The 20,376-nt window shown below is 55.2% G+C and overlaps 9 protein-coding genes across 9 annotated transcripts; 5 read left to right on the top strand and 4 right to left on the bottom strand.

Annotated features, from left to right (window-relative positions):
* Positions 1–53: 53 nt before the first annotated feature.
* Positions 54–4,243, top strand: CCMA1212_000546 (Endochitinase B1; the record flags this gene model as incomplete). Its single annotated transcript, XM_073698011.1, has 8 exons — positions 54–57; positions 143–222; positions 588–769; positions 872–973; positions 1,047–2,078; positions 2,458–2,718; positions 2,814–3,936; positions 3,998–4,243. 8 exons carry the CDS (start codon positions 54–56, stop codon positions 4,241–4,243), a joined length of 3,030 nt encoding a protein of 1,009 aa, XP_073563321.1.
* An 81-nt stretch (positions 4,244–4,324) lies between these two features.
* Positions 4,325–4,543, top strand: CCMA1212_000547 (uncharacterized protein; the record flags this gene model as incomplete). Its single annotated transcript, XM_073698012.1, has 1 exon — positions 4,325–4,543. The coding sequence occupies one exon, from the start codon at positions 4,325–4,327 to the stop codon at positions 4,541–4,543; it is 219 nt and encodes a 72-aa protein (XP_073563320.1).
* A 667-nt stretch (positions 4,544–5,210) lies between these two features.
* CCMA1212_000548 (uncharacterized protein) lies at positions 5,211–5,738 on the bottom strand (the record flags this gene model as incomplete). The annotated part of the gene is made up of 2 exons (XM_073698013.1): positions 5,211–5,297; positions 5,364–5,738. The coding sequence occupies 2 exons, from the start codon at positions 5,736–5,738 to the stop codon at positions 5,211–5,213; spliced, it is 462 nt and encodes a 153-aa protein (XP_073563327.1).
* Positions 5,739–5,966: 228 nt separating this feature from the next.
* Positions 5,967–6,146, top strand: CCMA1212_000549 (uncharacterized protein; the record flags this gene model as incomplete). Its single annotated transcript, XM_073698014.1, has 1 exon — positions 5,967–6,146. The coding sequence occupies one exon, from the start codon at positions 5,967–5,969 to the stop codon at positions 6,144–6,146; it is 180 nt and encodes a 59-aa protein (XP_073563326.1).
* Positions 6,147–6,217: 71 nt separating this feature from the next.
* Positions 6,218–7,285, top strand: CCMA1212_000550 (uncharacterized protein; the record flags this gene model as incomplete). Its single annotated transcript, XM_073698015.1, has 5 exons — positions 6,218–6,223; positions 6,451–6,494; positions 6,692–6,819; positions 6,906–7,008; positions 7,183–7,285. 5 exons carry the CDS (start codon positions 6,218–6,220, stop codon positions 7,283–7,285), a joined length of 384 nt encoding a protein of 127 aa, XP_073562731.1.
* A 42-nt stretch (positions 7,286–7,327) lies between these two features.
* On the bottom strand, positions 7,328–10,401 carry CCMA1212_000551 (uncharacterized protein; the record flags this gene model as incomplete). Its single annotated transcript, XM_073698016.1, has 3 exons — positions 7,328–7,334; positions 7,739–10,089; positions 10,189–10,401. The coding sequence occupies 3 exons, from the start codon at positions 10,399–10,401 to the stop codon at positions 7,328–7,330; spliced, it is 2,571 nt and encodes an 856-aa protein (XP_073562732.1).
* A 1,458-nt stretch (positions 10,402–11,859) lies between these two features.
* Positions 11,860–17,082, bottom strand: CCMA1212_000552 (Structural maintenance of chromosomes protein 4; the record flags this gene model as incomplete). The annotated part of the gene is made up of 4 exons (XM_073698017.1): positions 11,860–11,863; positions 11,972–12,204; positions 12,326–15,691; positions 15,757–17,082. The coding sequence occupies 4 exons, from the start codon at positions 17,080–17,082 to the stop codon at positions 11,860–11,862; spliced, it is 4,929 nt and encodes a 1,642-aa protein (XP_073562729.1).
* A 579-nt stretch (positions 17,083–17,661) lies between these two features.
* CCMA1212_000553 (Protein ELYS) lies at positions 17,662–18,679 on the top strand (the record flags this gene model as incomplete). Its single annotated transcript, XM_073698018.1, has 3 exons — positions 17,662–17,815; positions 17,872–18,107; positions 18,164–18,679. The coding sequence occupies 3 exons, from the start codon at positions 17,662–17,664 to the stop codon at positions 18,677–18,679; spliced, it is 906 nt and encodes a 301-aa protein (XP_073562730.1).
* Positions 18,680–18,997: 318 nt separating this feature from the next.
* CCMA1212_000554 (3-beta-hydroxysteroid-Delta) lies at positions 18,998–19,816 on the bottom strand (the record flags this gene model as incomplete). The annotated part of the gene is made up of 2 exons (XM_073698019.1): positions 18,998–19,452; positions 19,561–19,816. The coding sequence occupies 2 exons, from the start codon at positions 19,814–19,816 to the stop codon at positions 18,998–19,000; spliced, it is 711 nt and encodes a 236-aa protein (XP_073562735.1).
* Between the last annotated feature and the right edge of the window lie 560 nt (positions 19,817–20,376).

Consider the following 20,376-nt stretch of genomic DNA (forward strand, 5'->3'; position numbering starts at 1 on the left):
TACAACGCTGAACCTGAGGATGAAGCTGGTTTGGAGTCAGGCAGTCAAACACAATGGGTAAGGCAGCCGTCAAAGGCAGACTTGACGCGAAAGCATGCGCTGTAGATCTTAAGCTTAGCTACCCCATCCCGTAAAGGTACAGCTACGGCCCTGCATGGTGTCGAACTGCGTGCGTTTGGTCCTCATGCGCGCCACGACGACGACGAGCTGACAAGCCACTACGTATGTACGGAGTTGTTCAAAGTCCGAGTCATCCATTGGTTAAAAATCCATCCCATATATCCCCGGTCAATGGTCCAGGATTGTGGGCTGAGCAGATGAGTTGTCGCATGAGGCGGTGCTGGCCAGTAACATGGACCGCATACAAAGTGGAGGCTGGAGGGGCAAAACGCGACAGCATCTGGTGAGGCAGCCGTTGAGCTGATCAAACGGATGGCCAGGGACGTCTGATTACGCATGATGCTGGTCAAACAAGGAAAAGGCAAACAAGAGAACCTAGTCTAGCTGGATGCTTTGAGCCAAGTATAAAACAACAAGCAAGGGGCTAGTTCACAGACCGACAAACTTACAGCTTTCCCACGTTCAAGACGGCTCCTGCAGGGTATCAGCAAGCATTTCGTCATAGGACCATTACTACGATCCCGCGATACCTCGCCCTTGTCGCAGGTCTGGTCCTCATCCTATCCCTCATCCCAGTCATCAACCTTTTCCCATCACAAGTCACCATGTCAGGCGACGGGTACCGCTCAGTGGCCTATTTTGTAAACTGGTGAGTGCTATCCATACGCATCCAGTCTTGATGTGCAACACACCCGCATCCCCCGCATCTACATTTGACGCACCGGCTAACACGGGCCTCTCCATCATCAAGGGCCATCTATGCCAGAAAACATAGGCCACAGGATCTTCCCGTTGAGAAGCTGACCCACGTCCTCTATGCCTTTGCCAATGTCCGCCAAGATGGCGGCGAAGTGTATGTCCTTCAATTTTGTCGACTTCCCCCCTTTCCCCTCTCCCGTGATAATGGCGCGCTAAAAGCTGCCTAGACACATGACAGATGGCTGGGCAGACACGGATATTCACTGGGAGGGCGACTCGTGGAATGACACGGGTAACAACATGTACGGATGCCTCAAGCAGCTGAATCTTCTCAAGAAGCGCAACCGCAACCTCAAGGTTCTGCTGTCCATTGGCGGCTGGACCTACAGCGGCAACTTCAAGGGCCCGGCGAGCACTCAGCAGGGTCGCGAGGCATTTGCCAAGTCCAGTCTCGAGCTGCTCAAGAACTTGGGCTTTGACGGACTCGACATCGACTGGGAGTACCCGCAGAATGCAGACGAGGCCAGGAATTTCGTCGAGCTGCTCGCCACCGTCCGCAGAGAGCTGGACGCCTACTCGGCCACGCTCCCCAACTACAGCCACTTTGAGCTGACTGTTGCTTGCCCGGCTGGACCTACGCACTTTCAGAAACTCGACGTCGCCGGCATGGACCAGTACCTTGATTTCTGGAACCTGATGGCTTACGACTATGCGGGATCCTGGGACCAGACGAGCGGCCACCAGGCGAATCTCCATCCGTCTTACAACAACCCTGCGTCTACGCCGTTCTCCACCGATGCAGCCATCGATTACTACACCAGAAGCGGAGTGGCACCCAGCAAGATTGTGCTCGGCATGCCCATCTACGGCCGCGCTTTCGAGAACACGGATGGCCCAGGGAAGCCATATAGCGGCATTGGCGAGGGATCGTGGGAGAACGGCATCTTCGACTACAAAGTGCTCCCCCTCCCGGGCTCTGAAGATTGCTGGGATGAAGCAACAGGCGCCAGCTACTGCTACAACCCGCAAACGAGGAAGCTTGTCTCGTACGACACTCCCCTTGCCGCCAGAGTCAAGGCTGGGTATATCAAGGAGTGGGGCCTTGGAGGCGGCATGTGGTGGGAGAGCAGCGCAGACAAGGAGGGCCCGGAGAGCTTGATCGGCATTGTCGTCAATGAGTTTGGGGGCCCAGGGGCGTTGCAGAGGAAGGACAATTGCGTCGATTATCCGCAGTCCAAGTATGACAATCTGAGGAACGGGTTCCCGAATAACTGAGGGATAAGTATGGCATAGCTTCTAATGAACACACGAATGGAGATAGATAGCAGGCAAAGTCTTGACAAAGAAAGAGAACAATGACTCCAGCATCGATAGGCGTGTCTTCTCACCTTGTGATGACCATCATTGCAATTCTCAGATTGACCTCAAGTTGGAGGTACAACTGCCAAGTACCTGCAGATATGCCCCACTCTTCCTCACGTGATCTCCCACACATGAAAGAGACCCAACCGATTGCACAATCTGATTGGCCCGACCGCTAAAGCTTAGAGCTACCAGAAAATTTCGTCGACTTTGGAGAGAGAAAAAAAAAAAAAAAAAGTTGCATGCGAAGAATCTCGAGAAACACCACCACGAGAGCGAAGCAGCGCCGCCCCCAATTGCCGTCACCGCGCCGCTCTTCCACGTCAATCCAACCGATACACGGCGTCGCCTGGGACGAGAATCAAAGATGGCGCACGTCGACTACGTCCTGTTCGAGGCCGCCCTGGGCTATGCCCTCTTCAACGTCGTGCACCAGGCCGATGCCGTGGGCGCCAAGTTGAAGGAGGTCCAGGCCGCCATCAACGAGCTGCCCAAGTTCAGCAAGATGGTCAATCTTGTCAACTTCACTCCCTTCAGGTAATTGCGTTCTGTTTTCCCCATCCATTGTGGCAGTGGCTGCGGTGGTAGAGGCGAGGCGAGGCGAGCAAAGGCTGACGATGTCTGGTGGGCAGTGGTCATATCGAGGCTCTCGAGAACGTCAACCTCATCTCCGAGGGCATTGTTTCCGACCAGCTCAAGTCTGTTCTTGAGCTCAACCTCCCGCAGACCAGCGGCAAGAAGAGCAAGATCACGCTCGGTGTGGCCGAGAGGAATCTTGGCAGCGCTATCAAGGCCCAGTTCCCCGGCCTCTCCATCGAGACCATCGAGACCTCCCCCGTTGTTGCCGAGCTCATCCGCGGCATCCGTCTGCACGCCGAGAAGCTCCTCAAGGGCCTCCAGACCGGCGACCTGAGCAAGGCCTCCCTGGGTCTGGCCCACGCCTACTCCCGCGCCAAGGTCAAGTTCAACGTCACCCGCAACGACAACCACATCATCCAGGCCATTGCCACCGTCGACTTCCAGGATAAGGGCGTCAACAGCTTCTTCATGCGCCTCCGCGAGTGGTACGGCTCCCACTTCCCCGAGCTCCAGAGATTCACGTCCGACAACTACACCTACGCTCAGCTTGTCGGCGTCATTGGCGACAAGAAGACGCTCACCGATGAGAAGCTGCACGACATTGCTGCTGTGCTTGGCGAGGACGGCGAGAAGGCCCAGGCCATCATCGACGCCGCCAAGGTTTCCATGGGCTACGATCTTAGTGCCCCGGATTACGATATGATCCAGCAGCTGTCCCGGCTTGTCGTCAAGCAGGCCGACAACCGTCGATCCACCTCCACCTACCTTGATGAGAAGCTCGACCAGGTCGCGCCCAACCTCAAGGCCCTGCTCGGATCCAGCGTCGCTGCTCGTCTCATCTCCCACGCGGGTTCTCTCACCAGCTTGGCCAAGCTGCCCTCGTCGACTCTGCAGATTCTCGGTGCCGAGAAGGCCCTCTTCCGAGCGCTCAAGACCAAGGGCAACACCCCCAAGTTCGGCCTCTTGTACCACGCTGGCGCCATCGCTAAGGCTAGCAAGCAGAATAAGGGTCGCATGTCCCGATGCGTCGCTAACAAGGCCTCCATGTGCTCTCGTATCGATGTCTTCTCTGGCGAGCCTGACGACCGATTCGGCCAAGCCTTCAAGGCCCAGGTTGATGAGCGCCTCGAGTTCTACGCCACGGGCAAGCGCCCCTCCAAGAACACTGATGTCATTGTAAGTTGCAAAAATCATAGCGCCCCTTGTCATGTCGATAGTCGTCTAACCCCCGATGTAGAAGTCCGTTATGGAGACTCTTGGAGATGCCGGCGAGAAGCTGGATGAGGACATGATTGATGCTCCCGACGCTGCCGCCTCCAAGAAGGAGAAGAAGGACAAGAAGGAGAAAAAGGACAAGAAAGACAAGAAGGACAAGAAGGACAAGAAGCGCAAGCACGACGACGAGGATGTCGCCATGACCAATGCCGATGACGGTGAGAAGAAAAAGAAGAAGAAGAAGTCCAAGGGAGCCAAGGATGAGTAGAGCGATTCCGCCGCCTCCGAGACTTCGACTGAGTCCGAGTCAATCGATGCGGCCCCGCCCAAGGAGCCCAAGCACGACGTCATGGTAAAGGAAGAGTCTGGAGATGTTGCCTCCACTTCCGACAAGAAGAAGAAGAAGAAGCACAAGGAGGAGAAGAAGGACAAGAAGCTCATGAAGAAGGAGAAGCTGGCCGACGAAAGCTCCGCCGAACTCGACGACGACTTGGAGGAACTCGCCGAGTCCAAGTCCAAGAAGAAGGACAAGAGCAAGAAGTCCAAGAAGAACAAGCAAGTCGAGTGAGTGATGAGCAGGTTGAGCAGCATCGCAGAGGGGCCGACTCTTGGCTTGGGAGAAAAAGGGAAAGGGGGGGCGAGTGGTGTCTGCTGCACTTCACATTCGAGGGAGTTGTAAGGGAATTCGGTAATGGCGTTCAAGGAACAACTACTTGATTTTACATGTTTGAGTACTTCTAAGGGCTGCATTCCCGACACTTGCGGTTGCAAATGTCGATTTACCCTAGGTCTGTTGACATAATGCACTTTTCAATTGAACTCTGAAAAATTACAGACTGGTTGCCTCATGGGATAGATTTTGGTATGAATTTGTCTTTATATCATCGTGATGGGGTTGTATAAGAGCGACACAATTTCGGATGGAAGTGGATCTGAATGGGCCCTGCTATCGCTTTACCGTGGAGTCTTATATCATTTGCACGGCATTACAAACATCATATCAGGCAGCATAAAAGATATCACATGGCACTCATTGCACATTTGTCACATGAACTACAGCAAAGGACTCCCCAGAGTGTCTCAAATCAAGCATTCATTACCAGAAGCCGCCGGATGTGCTCTCTATGCTACATCAACGCCCTTTGTATGTTATGGCAGTCCCATGGCTCCAGCTGTCCAATCCACAAAATCATTTTTTCCATTTTTTGTTAAGAGGTTTTTTGTTTGGTTGTCGCCTACTGCTTGTCGAAGACATAGGTCAGGTGGCAGCGACCACAGTACTGACGGTCGGGCATGGCAGCCATGAAGACACCGGCACCGCACTGGATTGATAATGTCAGTTTGACAAATTTCGTCAAAGCGCGAACAAGAGATGGAAGGATACTCACAGTGTCGGCGGGGCACTCGCGGCGAAGGCGCTCGATGTTACCATCGTTGCTGACCTTGTAGTACTTGAGGACAGCCAACTTGGTCTTCTTGCGCTTGTGCTTGATCTTCTTGGGGGTGGTGTAGACCTTCTTCTTCCTCTTCTTGGCACCACCACGCAGGCGCAGGACCAGGTGGAGGGTGCTCTCCTTCTGGATGTTGTAGTCGCTCAGGGTGCGGCCATCCTCGAGCTGCTTGCCGGCAAAGATCAGGCGCTGCTGGTCCGGGGGGATGCCCTCCTTGTCCTGGATCTTGGACTTGACGTTGTCGATGGTGTCGGAAGACTCCACCTCAAGGGTGATCGTCTTCCCCGTGAGGGTCTTGACGAAAATCTGCATCTTGCCTAACTGGACGGGTTAGATTTGTTTGCACGGCCATTACCATTGCTGCTGCGCGCGATGAGAGAAAGTCTGCAGAAGGAGAGGAAGAGAGAGGAATCTTTTTGTCGTGTTGCAGATTTCTCTACGACAAAGCGACAAATTGGGCAAGAATTTGGGAACATGAGCTCCGGGAGCAACAAAAGAGAGAGAAAGTTTCAAGAAGGAGACATCAATGATGATTCCCTCATGAAGCTCCCAGAGCTCATGGAGGGCAGACAGAAATGCAGCATCTTTCAGACATACCTCGACAATAAAACTTATTGCCGTCCTAAGCAATCTTCAGATGTTGCAGAAGATGAGGGAGCAGTCCATTTCGCTGGTGTGGCGCGCCAGAAAATTCACTTTGGCCGACGGGGACGCTGCTAACGCGGTCACCTGATCTAGGGTTCTCGCTACAGGCTGCCCTTGGCCCCCGCGCCACATTCTGGAGTACTGCTATGTACGTATCGATCAGTAAGCGGGCAAAACCCAATTTGTGCAGCGGTGGGCGGCGGCACTAAAATTGCCCAAGTGGGCAATTTGATTTGGCACAGCTTTTTGTGCTGCAAAAAGCCCTAGAACGTGAGCCGAGTCGAGTTCCCCAGTTCTTTTCGTCAAACACCGATTGCCCAGTACGTTGGACCGAACTTCCTCTTCTTCTTCTTTTCCCTTCTGCGTGAGAATCTAACAGTTCAATCCAGACACCGCCAAAATGGTCAAGAAGAGAAAGAACAAGTATGTCATCTGTCATTGCCTCCACGCCTCGTCGTGTATCCCGACGCATGCCATCGACCGGACTGCTTTGGAGCCGACATGTTCTCACAGCGAGAACTGCCGTCGCCAATCGCATCCTTTCGCGGAATGCATGATGGGACGATGAATTGTGCTTGGGCTCTCCCACCGCAGAGACACGAATGCTAACATGATGACAGCGGCCGCAACAAGAAGGGCCGCGGCCACGTCAAGCCCATCCGCTGCAGCAACTGCTCGCGATGCACCCCCAAGGACAAGGCGATCAAGCGCTTCACCATCCGCAACATGGTCGAGTCTGCCGCCATCCGTACGTCAACCCGCCGCCTCACGCACTCGAGCATTCTCTTCCCTCGCGAGTTCGAATCGTCCCGCTAACATTTTCGATCTTTGCAGGTGATATCTCCGATGCCTCCGTCTTCGCCGAGTACACCGTCCCCAAGATGTACCTGAAGCTGCAGTACTGCGTCTCTTGCGCTATCCACGGCAAGATTGTCCGGTACGTTGTCTCCCCTGGGAGTGTTACAACTGCGCCCTTGCGGCGTATGTGCTTCAGAAGAGCCTTGGTTGTACATTAGGACGTTCAAACGTCCCAGCTCTCGAAACTTTTATACACCCCCCAGTTCCCCCTTTTTCAAGAGGTACGTTGGAATGCTGACAGAAGATGAAATAGTGTCCGTTCGCGCGAGGGCCGCCGTAACAGGGCTCCCCCTCCCCGTGTCCGCTACAACAAGGACGGCAAGAAGATCGTCCCCACCGCTGCCCCCAAGGTCTAAAAAATGGGTATGATGGTTATGGGAACGGAGTCTGGTTTAGTTTTAACGCCTTTCATGTAATTGCTTAGATGAATCCCCGGGACAAAGAGAATCCTGGAGCATAAGATGAATCGGACTTTTTCTTTTTGTTGAAAAGAGCAACCTGTTGCCTCCTTTTTTGCTTTGTGATGCATATGTTGCCTGACATATTGGTGACATGCTGGAGTTACAAAAAACGCACAAAACAACCCAAAGCAAACCACCGGGGACCAAGCCCATCAACCATATATCCCCCTTCGCGCGTCCTAAAGACAGGCCAACTCACAATCCGTCACCATGATTCGACTCATAACACCAAGCAGATCAACTCAAAAAAAGAGGCCTGGCCTCACCAAGGCACTTCCATTCTGCGCACAATCATACGGATCAACGCAAACGCCCGTCCCGCAGCAACTCCCCGTCAAGCACACGTACGTCGGATGCCCAACCTTGGAACAGTCCTCGTCCACCTCGCACTCGCTCACAAAGTTCTCGCACTCGGTGATCTCAAAGGCCACCGACGCCCCGGAGGCCATGTTGCCGCAGACGCAGCCCGAGTCGCCGAGGTGCGCGCTCAGGGGATACGCGCACGTCCCCGCGGCCTCGTCCCTGCTGGCGTTGCTCCCCGGGCTGCAGCACGCGAGCTTGTCCGGGTCCTGGACGGTGACGTTGAAGGGCTTGGGGTTCTCGGGCGCCCAGTTGAGGCGCGCGATGGCGTCGACGTAGGTGACGCCCGCGCGGAGGCTCATCTTGAGGGGCATGTCGCCGGCGTGCAGGTCCTCGCAGACGTCGTCCTCGAAGTTGCGGTACTGGTTGTACACGTCGATGTACTCCTGGATGGCGCTCACCTTGTCCGGGCTCTGCGTGCGCAGCTTGGAGAAGGCCTGCTTGAGGATCTCCCAGAGCTGCTCGTAGTAGATGACGACGAGGTTGGCCTCGGCCTTTTGGGCGTCGTCCAGCCCCTGGTTGTACAGCTCCGTCCGGAGGGACTCGGGGTTGATGAAGTCCTGGCCGTTGGCCTCGAGGGTCGTGATGACCGTGGACAGGTCGGGGCAGGCGCCGCCAAAGGGGTCCGTGAAGAGAAACTTCTCAATGTCGTTCCTCACTGCCCATTCGCACTTTGAGGTTCCGGAGTCTGAGCCAGGGAACGTGCAGTCAAAGAGCCAGCGGCCCGTCTCTTCGTCGACCTCGATGTCGTTGCAGTCCGTGTCCCCGATCTTGAGCTCCGGATACTTCCTCACCGTCTGCTTGACGGGGTTGTTGCATTGATCCCGCAGATACAGAGTCTGCTTGAAGTCGACGTCGCTCATCCGCCTCATCATCATCTTCTGGTCGCCCGCGGAACAGACCTGGCCAGAAAGCGCAGCCAGCTGCTGGTACATGGAGTCGATGGTGATGGACACGTCGTACTGGCAGTTCTTGGTCGAAAAGTGAATGCCACGGGCGTCGATGATCATGGCGTTGTACAGGGAGTCTACAATGGCAATGTAGCTCCGGTTGGAGATGTCGATGTAGTGCGTTCCCTCGGCCGCGTCGCGCAGAGTGAGATACAGAGGATCCACGCCATCCGTCTGGAAGTCGATGGACTCAATGTACGGGAAAGGAATCGTGGCATTCTGCTCACGGAGATTCGTGTTGTGAAGCAGAGCCCTTCGAGTCGAACCTTCTGCCGGCTGCGGCATCTGATAGCATGTCGGCTTGACAATGGCGCCGGTTCGAGTGACCTGGGTGAAGTTGGCGGCAGGCAAGGGAGGAGGGCCGGTCTGCGTTGCGTTGACGATGCGGCTGATGGTGCTGCTGTTGAAGCCGCTGGGCGTGATAAAGGGGGCAGACGTGGGAATCGTTGCTGTTGCATTGACGCTGCCCGATCCTCCCCCTGAATTGCCAGAGCTGCCTGTGGCTGTGGGAGACAGAGAACCCATGATGCCGGTGCCGGCGCCCCCCTGAGAAGATGCGGCCGAGCTGTTCCAGCCAGGGCCTGCAGATGCGCCGCCCCCAGAGCTTATTGTTGGCGTCGATCCGGGGTAGGTGATGCTGCCAGTGCTGCTCCCGGTTGAAGTAGCGTTGAGACCCGAGTTCCCTTGGCCACCGTTTCCCGAGCCGCCGTCACTTGCGGTCGCGGTGGAAGAGCCCTGGGCACCCTCCGAGCCTGATGCTCCTGTCCCGCCGTTTGCTCCATTGCCAGAGGAAGCGCTGCCCGATGCCGAGGCTGATGCGGAAGCTGAAGCTGATGCAGAGCCAGAGCCAGACGCAGACGCAGACGCAGACGCAGACGCAGACGCAGACGCAGACGCAGACGCAGACGCAGACGCAGAAGCCGAAGCAGAAGCCGAAGCCGACCCTGATGCAGATGCTGAGACAGAGCCTGAAGCTGAAGCTGAAGCTGAGCCCGACGCCGTCTTGGACGCACCACCCGAACCACCACCGTTACCAGAGCCACTCCCGCCATCACCAGGCCGACTCGCCGCCCCCGTCCCCTGCCCGGCCCCCGACGAAGTACGCGTCGACTTGCCCGTCATCGACCCCGTATCAGACCCAACGATCCCCGACGCCGCACTCGAAGCGCTCCCCGTAGAACCAGACGTCCCCTGCAAAACACTCGACGGCTCAACGGACACACGACCCGTCGAGTCCGAACCACCACCAGTCGGCGAAGCTTCTCCCTCGGAACCATCTGAAGACTGGCCTTGTGAAGCCGTTGTTTGCCCACGGGAACTGCCTGTTTGGCCGGTAGCTGTCGGGGCGGCCGTTCCATAGGGAGTACCAGTCGTCAGGAGGCACGCACACTAAACACATACCAAACATCATTAACCAAAGCTCCCCTTTTTTCAATAATGACAACTCCATCCAACAATATTAAGTTGATGATGGAACAAGGAACTTACATAGGAAGACAGCTTATCAGAGGGATACGCCGTAAACTGCGTAGGCGTGACCGACACCTCGCACGGAGTCTTGACCATGCTCGAGCAAAAGTCGCCCCCGTCCTTTGAGAGCGAAGTGTACAGTCCATCGTACGAACAAGAGGCGGCGGCGTTTTGAGCCGCGGGCAAGGCGGAGACGCCGTGGAGAATGGGTAATAGGGCGAGAAGCAGCATGTTTGAACAAAGAGAGAGAGAGATGATATTGCGTGTCCGGTGCTCAGGAACGACAGATGGAAAAGTGTGTTCTGGTAAGATGAATGCACTCTATATGTATGTGTGTATGTGTTTGTATATACATGATGGTGGAAATAGCATCGTCCATTACAGCTGACAATCTCGCTGCAATCGCACAGATTCGCACCCTCAGCTCCTCAAGAACCGAGACAACGCCGTGTATCCGTAACTCAGCAGCCCCTGACTAACTTCGACAGGAAAGAAAAGGACTCTCCGATTCGGCCCTGAACCCCCCGTCCTTTCGTCCCAGAAAATGCCATCCGATCCGAGTCGTCCCCCCCTCCCAGTGTCGAGCTTCCCCTCAGCCAGAGCCTAGAATCGGCAAATCTGGTTGCGTCTTGTCTCGGCCAGACTCAAAGATGGTCCCTCCCACCTCCTATCTCGCCATCCAGAACTCCATCTTCCACAGACTTCTTCCCTCTCCGTCGTACTTCTGATGCTGAATCGAGTCTTCAAAACAGCAAACACAATCCAAAAAAAAACGACGCCCAAACTAAGGACCTTCAGCAACAGTCCTTCATCTATCCATCGACAAACACCCTGAACTCCCCTCCGCGGTCACTCTCCTCAACCCCATGCTATGCCACCTCCTGCCCCAGCCTCCGTAACACAACACCCAAGTCGTGCAACACCACCCAAATCACCATCTCTGTCCGTCTCATGCAAGCGCCATCAATCGCAAGATCCTGCACTCTCTCACTCACTGTCTCGGATTCTGTCTCTGTCACTCTGGAATTGTCTCTTCCTAGAGGGGGGCAGAGTCCGGCCGCTTGCTGCACGTGGCACAACACGGCACGCAGCGCACGAACCACAACCTCACACTTCCCATCCAGGATCAGATGAAGGGAGGGAGTCAAAAAGCGGTGCAGTCAGCTTTCTACTTCCTTCCTCTGAGACATTTCTCGCATGTCCCAATCTGGGGTTGGTCAATTGAGAGAGAAACTTGGGAGCTGTGGTTCTAGCTCCGGGAGACGTGAGGAGGCGCCCTTGGTGCGAGTGCTCGAGGCGAGTGCCTTCGCTTCCGCGAGACGAGAGAGTAGCCAAAAGCTGAAGAATAGTTGCCGCTCGGGGGCTCCCCCTCTCTCTCGACAAACGACCGTCTTTTGAGCCGGTAGTGGCAAGAAGCAGTAGAGAGGGGAGTAAGAGAGGTAGAGCTTAGGTGGTAACAGAACAGACAGGAGGAGACAAGTACGGTCTTTCACACTCAACCCACTTCGAGGCTCACCTGAATGTTTGCTCATAAAAATCATTAAGAGCTATATCCTCTCTTTTCCCATTCGACTCGACAGTCTGCAAGAGTTCCAAAGAAAAAGGGGACAAAAAAAGCCACCGCCATATGCTCCCACAACACCCGCCTACCCTTTTACCTTCCCAATATATGAGTCCATGTATACATCATTAACTGTCGTGAGAAAAAAATCAGCCATCGCAGTCCAAAACAACACAGCAGTCGTCCCCCGTCGTGATTCTCATGAAAAAACAAAAAAAAAAGACAACTTGGCAGTACTACCTAATCGCCAGTGTGGCCGTGGCGCCAGCTCCCAGTGTTCTCTGATGCTGCTGCGTCATCTGAGGCCTCTCGATAAAGTCCTTGTTCTCTATTGTCACACTCTTTGTCATATGGTTGACCTTGTACACGCCGACAAGGCGCGCTGCAAGCTCAAACATGTTGTTTCGTAGCGAGATGACGATGAACTGTGCGTTCTTTGTACGCTCCTTGATGTAATTCGCCACGATCGAGACCTGGTAGTGTGTGTTAGCATGCCCAACGCCCCTATCGCTACGACATGCGGCAGAAGGGGGAAAGAGAGAGAGAGAGGGGGGGCTGCTTTGGGGAGAAATGGCTACAGGGGACGATACTCACATTTCGAAAGTCCAAAGCGGCGTCAATCTCGTCCATGACATACAGCGGCGTCGGCTTGTAGTGGTGCAAGGCAAAGACCAGCGCAAGACTACTCAGAGTCTTCTCACCACCGGACAAGTTGCCAATGTTCTTCCAACTCTTCTTCGGCGGCATCACGCTGAACAAGATTCCTTCGCTGAACGGATCCAGGCTGTCGACCAGCTCGAGTTCTGCGTTGCCTCCCATGGTGATCATCTGGTACATCTCCTTGAGACGCAATGAGATGGCGCTGAAGCCCTCCATGAAGCCTTCAAGTCGCAGGCGACGCAAATCATCGCACCTCTTCTTGGCAGCATCGCGCTGTTCAATGGCCGTCTGCAGATCAGACGCCCGAGACATGTGCTCCTCCACACGGCGGCGGTACTCGGCCAGGACGCCGAGGTCGACGCTGACATTCTGCGTCTTTTCTTCCAGGGCCGCGATTTCGCCCTTCAGCTTCTCCTTGTTCATGTCAGCTAACTCGTCTGGCGTATATCTTGGGAGCTCGCGGGGATTGCGACGGCGGGCGGGCGCGCTGGGGGCGCTGGGGGCATGTTCCGTGCGATCAGACTCGGCATCCGACGCGTCCGTCATCTCAATGTCAGCATCCGTCATCTCAACGTCCGAGTCGTCATCACCCTGGGCTGAAGCTTCCGGCGTGCCTGGCGCTTCAGGCTCTTGCGTCGCGGCGGCAGTCCGGGGAGCCGAGTTGCCAACGAGATCGTCAATGTCTTGAAGCGAAAGCTTGGACAGCTTGTCCTCCCAGTATCGGAAGCGTTTCTGGTTGTCAGCAAGCACCTTTTGATTCTCTTCGAGTTTGTTCCGCATCTCAATCTCCACGGCGCGGCTCGCGTTGAGCTCCGCGGTCTTCTCGTCCAGCTCGGCCTTGAGCTTCTTCAGCTCCTTCTTCTTCAGCCCCAGGCCTTCCTCGGCCTCCTCCACGCGAGCCTTCAGCTCCTCGGCCCTTTCTCCTTGGTTGTTTAAGCCATCCTGGAGCTGCTGAAGGTCGTGGACAGCGGCGTCACGCTCTTTGGTGGCCTTTGCGTAGTCCTTTTCCAGCTTAATCTTTTGCTTCTCAGCCTTGGCTTTCTGGACTTCGGCTTTGGAGATTTCGTCGTTGTGGGACGTGATCTCCTCCTTCATGGAGTCGACCTTGGCTCGCTGAGCTCGCAGCTTCTCTCCACCAACCTCCATGATCTTTTTCTGCAGAGCCTTAATCTCCTCTTCGACACTGGACGTCTCCCCGCGGGTCTTCTTAAGCTCCGCAGTAAGCTTGGCTATCTCTTTCTGCAGTGCCGCGATTCGCTGGGAGTCTTCGGCGGATGGTTGGTACTCTCGGCTGACCTCCTTGATGCGTCGCTCGACGTCAGCCAGGTTCCGCGTAGCGCTATCCATTTCCAGCCCGATCTTCTGCATCTTGGTATCCAGCTGCGGGATCTTGTGATTCAGTTCCTTCAGGTTGTTCTCGCATTCTCTCTGGTACTCCTGGAACTCTTGAAACTTGGCTTCCCAGGCATCGCGATCCTCCTCGAGTTTGGCCACCTGCTCCTTCGTAGTATCGGACACAAGCTTGGACGACATGAGGCCTCTCTTCACAGTCGAGCCACCTCCAGACATCGTGCCAGACTTGTCAATCAGTTCACCATCCAGCGTGACAACTCGCCACCTCCTGGCACCGTAGGCAATCCGGTTCGCCTGCGCCAGGTCATTGGCAACGAGTGTATCTTGCATGGCGTGATAGAAAGCCGGCAGGAATTTGTCTGCCTTTGCCGTGACGAGATCAAACAGCCGCGGCGCGTTTTCTGGTGTCTGGATCGGCGAGAGGTCTCGGTGTCGCAGCTTGTCCAGGCAGATGAAGTTGCCGCGGCCAAGGTTGTTCTTGCGCAGGTGCTCGATGCACTGCTGACCCGCCTCGACTGTCTCTGTGACAAAGTTGTCCAGCGAAGGACAGGCCGTGGAGACTGCCACGTCGTATTTCCTGTCAATTGTACCAAGATTGCCCAGGCGGCCGTGGAACCCATCAATACGGCCCGATTCTTTCATCCGCATCAGAGCAGACAAGACATTGCCCCTGGTCTGGTTATTGGCCAGGCTGGAGCGAGCCTCGTCCGCCTTTTGGCGTGCGGTGGAGATCTTTGACCTGATCTTGGGCTCCTGCTCCGAGAGGATCTGGAGCTCGGATTTCATTTTCTCGGCCTCCTTTATCAACTTTGCCTTTTCAGCTTGGCAAGCCTGCAGCTCCTTCTGCTTGGCAACTTTGCCCTCTTCGATGGCGTTGATCTTGGCCTCGAGCTCCCGCAGGGCAACAGCGCCTGCATTCGCCTTTTCTTGCAGAATGTTCATCTCGCTTTCTGCGACGGCAATGGCAGACTGCTTCTGGTTGATCTTCTCCATCCAGGGCTCCAGAGATTTCTGTTTGGCCGCGATCTGATCTGAAAAGACCTGCGTCTTCCCCTTCAGACTCTCCCGGATGTGGGCAAGCTCGGCTTCCTCTTCCTTTACCATGTTCTCCAACGCCGTGATCTCGTGTGATTTCGTTTCGATATCATTACCACACTGCTCAATTGTCTCTTCCGCCTCGGCTGCGGAGTATTCGGCGTTTCGGATGGTCTTTTCAAGCTTCTTCCTCTTGTCTTCCAGGAACTTTCTCTTCTCGTCAAACTTGACGCGCTCCTGCTCAAACTTTGCCAGTTCCTTGGACAAGGCCTGAGTTTGCCTATCTTGAATCTCAAACTCTCTAATGACTTCGTCGTATTTGCTCTCAAGCGCCTTGATAATCTGTTGACCACCCTGGTGCTTTTCGAGTTCAGAATCCAGTTCGCTTTGCATCTGGTTGATCGCCTCCTCCGTGACGGCAATGTTATCAGTGCACTCGTGGATGTAGAGCTGGTATAAAGCCGACTGCTTCATGGCGAGTTCGTTCTCATCGCGAATGAAAGCAAGCGCCTTGTCCTTCTTTTCTTCCAGGCTGTTCTTCTCCTTCTCAACATGTTGCACACGGGAGCTCTTGTCCATGCAAACTTCGTTGAGCGTCTCGACTTCGGCGGCGGATTCCTCGATCGGAGTCTTGTACTTGGAGGTCCCGATAATGTCCTCGAGATACTCTAGCAAGCCGTCCTCGTGCTCGTTTGCAGCTTTCGGTTTCATCTGGGCAATCGACTCGACCTCTCCCTGGAGAATGAGAAAACGCTTGTGGTCGAGATCTACGCCACGGTCCCGCAGGAGCGTCGTCACCGTCGTAAAGTTGGACTCTTTGTTGTTGATGTAGTATTTACTCGAGTTGTTCCGGAAAGCCTTGCGGGAAATGATGAGCTGAGAATCCGGGATTACTGTGTGACCACCACCAGGCTAGAAGCTGTCAGCGAATAGTACGATGGGATCAGAGGCATGACAATACTTGCCTGGTCCAAGACCTCCTGAAAGTGAACAGCAACCTCGCAGAACTCAAGGTTGGGATGCTGCGCAGAGTTGTGGATCAACGCAGAAATCTTGCCCTGTCGCATCTTGCTCGCTCGGAAACCGAACACGAAGAGCAGGGAGTCGATGACATTGGATTTGCCTGAGCCGTTGGGCCCAACAACTGACGAAAAGGACGCGTGGAAAGGTCCCACCTCCTGACGCCCAGCATAACTTTTGAAGTTGTTGAGCACCAGGTGCGTGATGACTATGCGAGGCTTTGGCGTGGTATCCTCAACAATGGGTATCGTGAGTGTCCGCGACTTGAGCACGATGTCCATTGGTTTCTCCAGAATTGTATCCATCGGCCTGGTCGGCTTGAAAGGTGTTTGCGAGAGGAGTTTGGTCGCATTGATGTTTGAGGTGGCGTCTGGCGGAGGGGAGCCCTGCGCCTGAGTGCGAGGAGGGGTGGACTGTCGCCGAGCCTGAGTGACCGGGGTCTCTGTTGATGTCGGCGGTAATCGAGACGCAGGCGTCGCCGGTGCATGGGGTGCTTCTTGTGGTGCTTCTTGCTCTGCTTCTTGAGGTGCTTCTTGAGGTGCTTCTTGTGGTGCTTCTTGGGGTGCTTCTTGGGGCGCTTCTTGCGGTGCTGGTGTGCTGCGGGAAGATCTCGGTTTCGCTCTTGAGCTTGGAGTTGCTTGCGACTTTGGAGCGGCTCGCTTCCTTGGCGCTGCCTGCTGCTCTGGCAAAGACCGGTTCTCCAACACGGATTGCGACCTTCGGCTCGTCCTCTTCTTAGGAGGAGACTGGGCTTCGACGGATGATGTGTTGCTTGTCAGCGACCTTCGCGATGCCATACTCTTCCGCTTCGGCGGCGATGGCCGCAATAGCCCGCCCGCCGTTGATGTGCTGGTGTCGACGTGAGAGCCATCGGCTGATTCCAGCAGCTCGCTAGACTCGACCGCAGCCCGGGCCCTCTTAGGTCGGCCGCGGGTCCTCGTCGAAGTCGAAGTCGTGGTAACATCTGCCTGGGAGATCTCGTCCGCGCCCAGTATGTCGCTGGCATCAGCCGCCTCGGACGGCGTCGGCGCTTTCTTTGGGCGTCCACGGGGTCGAGGGGCAGCGGCGGGAGCTGAAGCCGAGGCCGAAGCTGAAGCTGGCGCAGATGCTGGAGCAGCCCTGCGCGTGGTCCGGGTCTGCTTGACGGCTGGTCGCGGTTCCTCGTACGACGATTCGCTCTTGATGTCGGGACTCATGGAGGGGGAGTCGCGAGAGATTTCATCCTCGTCGTCGGACTCGACAATGCGCCGGACGCGACGCGGTCGACCTGCAGCAGAAGCCATGATTGATGTTTTGTGATGGCGGGCTGTCGCTCACAGGCCCAAAGGGGGGAGAACGATTGGCGCTGCAGGTGAGGCTCAGACGGCAGCAAGAAGGAGTTCAAGATGAGTAATCAAGCATAGCGGCTCTGCCGGACGCCGTCAGTGTCGTTTCACGATGCTGCTGCTTGTCGAGTCTGCATTTGACCGCTTGAGCCGTGATTCCGATCGGTTGGACCCCGCGCTTCAGGCCTTTGTTTGGAAATGTCCAAATGCGTGTCTGTGGTTTGTAAACAATGGCTGCCAGGTACGTACCCAAAAAACCCACCCCACCACGTTTTGGCTCAGGTCTCCCTTCCAGTGGCTTCAGCCGCTAGAAAATGGTGCCTTGAGCTTGGGAACGGCTGCACGTGACGTCGCGACAAGCCATTGATTGGGCCGTGCACTATCAAGCGGCTGCTAGTCCAGTAACTTGGAGCAGCAGAACTTGGAGCTATCAGAGCTTCAACTTCGGCATTGACAGACAAGGGCTGAACCTCCATTGACTCGCTCCGCCCCCCCAATATTGAATTCCGATTGCTCCCTCAGTGGATAGGTTCAAAGATGCTCGAGTTTACCGACTTCCAGAAAGTCTTCCCGCCCGGGGCCCAGTTCCCCTACGACCGCAAACGCATCCACGAAATCGAGGCGCGTCGCAAAGAGCTGGGCGGGCAGCTCTTCATCGATCGTGTGCTGAAAGCGCTGGGCATCACCAAGAGTCAGTGTGGGCGTCATGATCTATCCGCAACTGTGACTAACTACCGGCCAACCCAGACAAGGTGTATCCTCCAAAGAGCGAGAATGGGGTTCGACAACTCCACCAGCAAATATGTGAAAGCAGCATGTCCATGCACCACAAGCTGTCGCTCCTCTACTACATACTGCTCGACTACGATACGGTCGATGGCCAGGCCTCGATATCAGAGACCTTTGCGTCTACTTCCAGCATGCCGCAGAACTACGAGATTTTCATGAAGGGGCTGTGGTACATGGACGGCCTCGAGTTTTCGGTTTGTGGCGATTGAATGCGCGAAACAAGGGACCTTGAGTGCTAACACCTTGCCAGACCGCTCTGGAATACGTCGCCCATCCATCCCTGATATCTGACTTTGCGGATGATATCATCATCGCGCTTGTCGAGCATGCTGCGGACGGCGACTACGATCTTGCGCTATCCTACTTCCACACGGTCCAGCCAGTCTTGAAGACCTCGAGGGCGCTGGAGCTCATCTTTGGCGCAATCGCCCAAACCACTGTTACCGAGGCCCTGCTTTACTCCCGGACATACCCCGAGCATACGCGCGAGCAGCTCTTCCGGCAGATGGTTGCCGAAACGCTGGGCAGCAAGTCAGATCAGGCGGATGAGTTGGCCTTTCTGCCCTTTGACTCCACCGAGGAAGCGTGGTTTGAAGAATACCTCTCGACAGGCGAGGGAAGGAATCTGAAAAAGGCAAAGGACACGCTGTTGGTTCGCAAGATTGCCAGCGACCGGTTTGGGGAGATTCGCACGCAGCGCACAAGCAGCCAATGGGGTCCTGTGCTTGAGGGCATCAAGATGGGTATCGAGGGTCAACTCGAGTAGCAGCTCCGGAAGCGGTTGATCTGAGCTTTTTTTGCATAGCGATGGCGTTTTCTGTTTGTCACTCAGTCCCATTTGTTTTTCTCTTTTACTCGGTTATGGAAGAATTATGCGTTTCCTATTTCGCTGTGCAGGCACCATCTGAATGACGCTGCCCATGTCCCTCTAGCAATCAAGAACTTTGAGATGATGATGTTTGATCTAATGAAGCGCTCCAGTTTTGTCTATACCATGGTAATCGTCCTTGCTCATCCCAAAATATGACTATTGCAGGCATCAATTCACACAATGCAATGACTCCCACTCCCCCAATCCCGTCTTTTACTGCGTCTTCTTGCCCGCAGACGCCGCCTTGACCTTGGCAAAGGCCCTTGCCGTCTCGCTGGCGCTCTGCCAGATGAGCCAGAGGGGAATGACGATCCAGAAGAAGTTGCAGAGGAAGTAGTAGGCCCAGAAGTAGAAGCGCTCGGGGCGGCAGTAGACGACGTCGAAGACGACCTCCTGGAAGGTGCAGATGGCGTAGTAGAGGATGTCGCCGTAGAGCTGGCCGAGGCTGATGATGAGCTGGAAGGGGTGGCGCAGCGGGTGGTCGGCGATGATGAAGTAGACGCAGGCGAAGGACATGGGGCCCCAGAGGACGGCGGTGACGGTCTCCATGCAGACGGTGAAGGCGTCCTGGCTCATGTAGCGTGAGTCCGAGAGGGCGTATTCCTTCCACAGCTGGCCGAAGATGTCCGTCTTGCTGGCCATGTCGAAGGCGTTGTAGGAGAAGTAGCCTGTCGAACATGTTAGTGCGCACGTTACACGATGAGATGGAAACAAATGATGAGACGAGACGTTTTTGTTCGTCTGAATCAAATGCTCGCCCATTCACTCTCACTCACCCTCGAAGAACAAATGGATACAGCCGCAGAGGGCAAACCACAGCGCCACGGCCAGGTCACCGCCGCTCATCGTGGGCCGCGTCCGCTGGACGATGCCGTACGTGACGAGGAAGACGACGGCGCATCCCGCCGCGAAGATGGACACCAGGACGGGCGCCGAGAGCGTGTTTGCCACGTACGTCGGCAGCTCAATGGCAAACGGCGAGAAGGGGTGAAGCGGCAGGTCTGCCATGGCTTGCTTGACGGAGCTGTTCATTGTGCTGCAAAAGTTGAAGGCTGGGCTATCAATGGTGGATTGCGAAAGAGAGAGAGAGAGAGAGAGAGAGAGGATAAAAAGAGATGGAAGCGAGAAAGAAAGAGAGAAGGGTGGGAGGATTGAATTGTGCTTATATCACCCGCCAAGATGTTTGTTTCCTTTCTATGCTTTTGTTTGTGTAAAAGAGATTTTGGGATTCTTGTGTGTGTTTCCCATCAACAACCACCTGGCCGGCATGGATTGGCTGGTGTTGGTGCCACGGGTACGAATACGGGCTAGGCGTGTGTCCTACTACTACCCATGGATAGGGGGGGCGGTGACGAGTTTTTCTGGAGGCCCGAAATGGGGGCCTTTTGGGGGGTTTAATTTTGATTTGGGTTGGGTTTGAACTGACTCGGGCTGGTTGCGATTTGGCTATCAATTGAGACTTGTGGTGTTCCTCATATTATGTACTAGGTAGGCATTTATAGACGATCAATCCCTATCCGTACCTTCGTTCCCTTACCCCGTGACGCCTGCCATACCTGGCCGTATCTAGGAAAAGTAAGGTACATCTGTCA

The sequence above is a fragment of the Trichoderma ghanense genome (genome assembly GCF_004382785.1).
Source record: "Trichoderma ghanense strain CCMA-1212 chromosome Unknown scaffold_0, whole genome shotgun sequence".
Taxonomy (NCBI): Eukaryota; Fungi; Ascomycota; class Sordariomycetes; order Hypocreales; family Hypocreaceae; genus Trichoderma; species Trichoderma ghanense.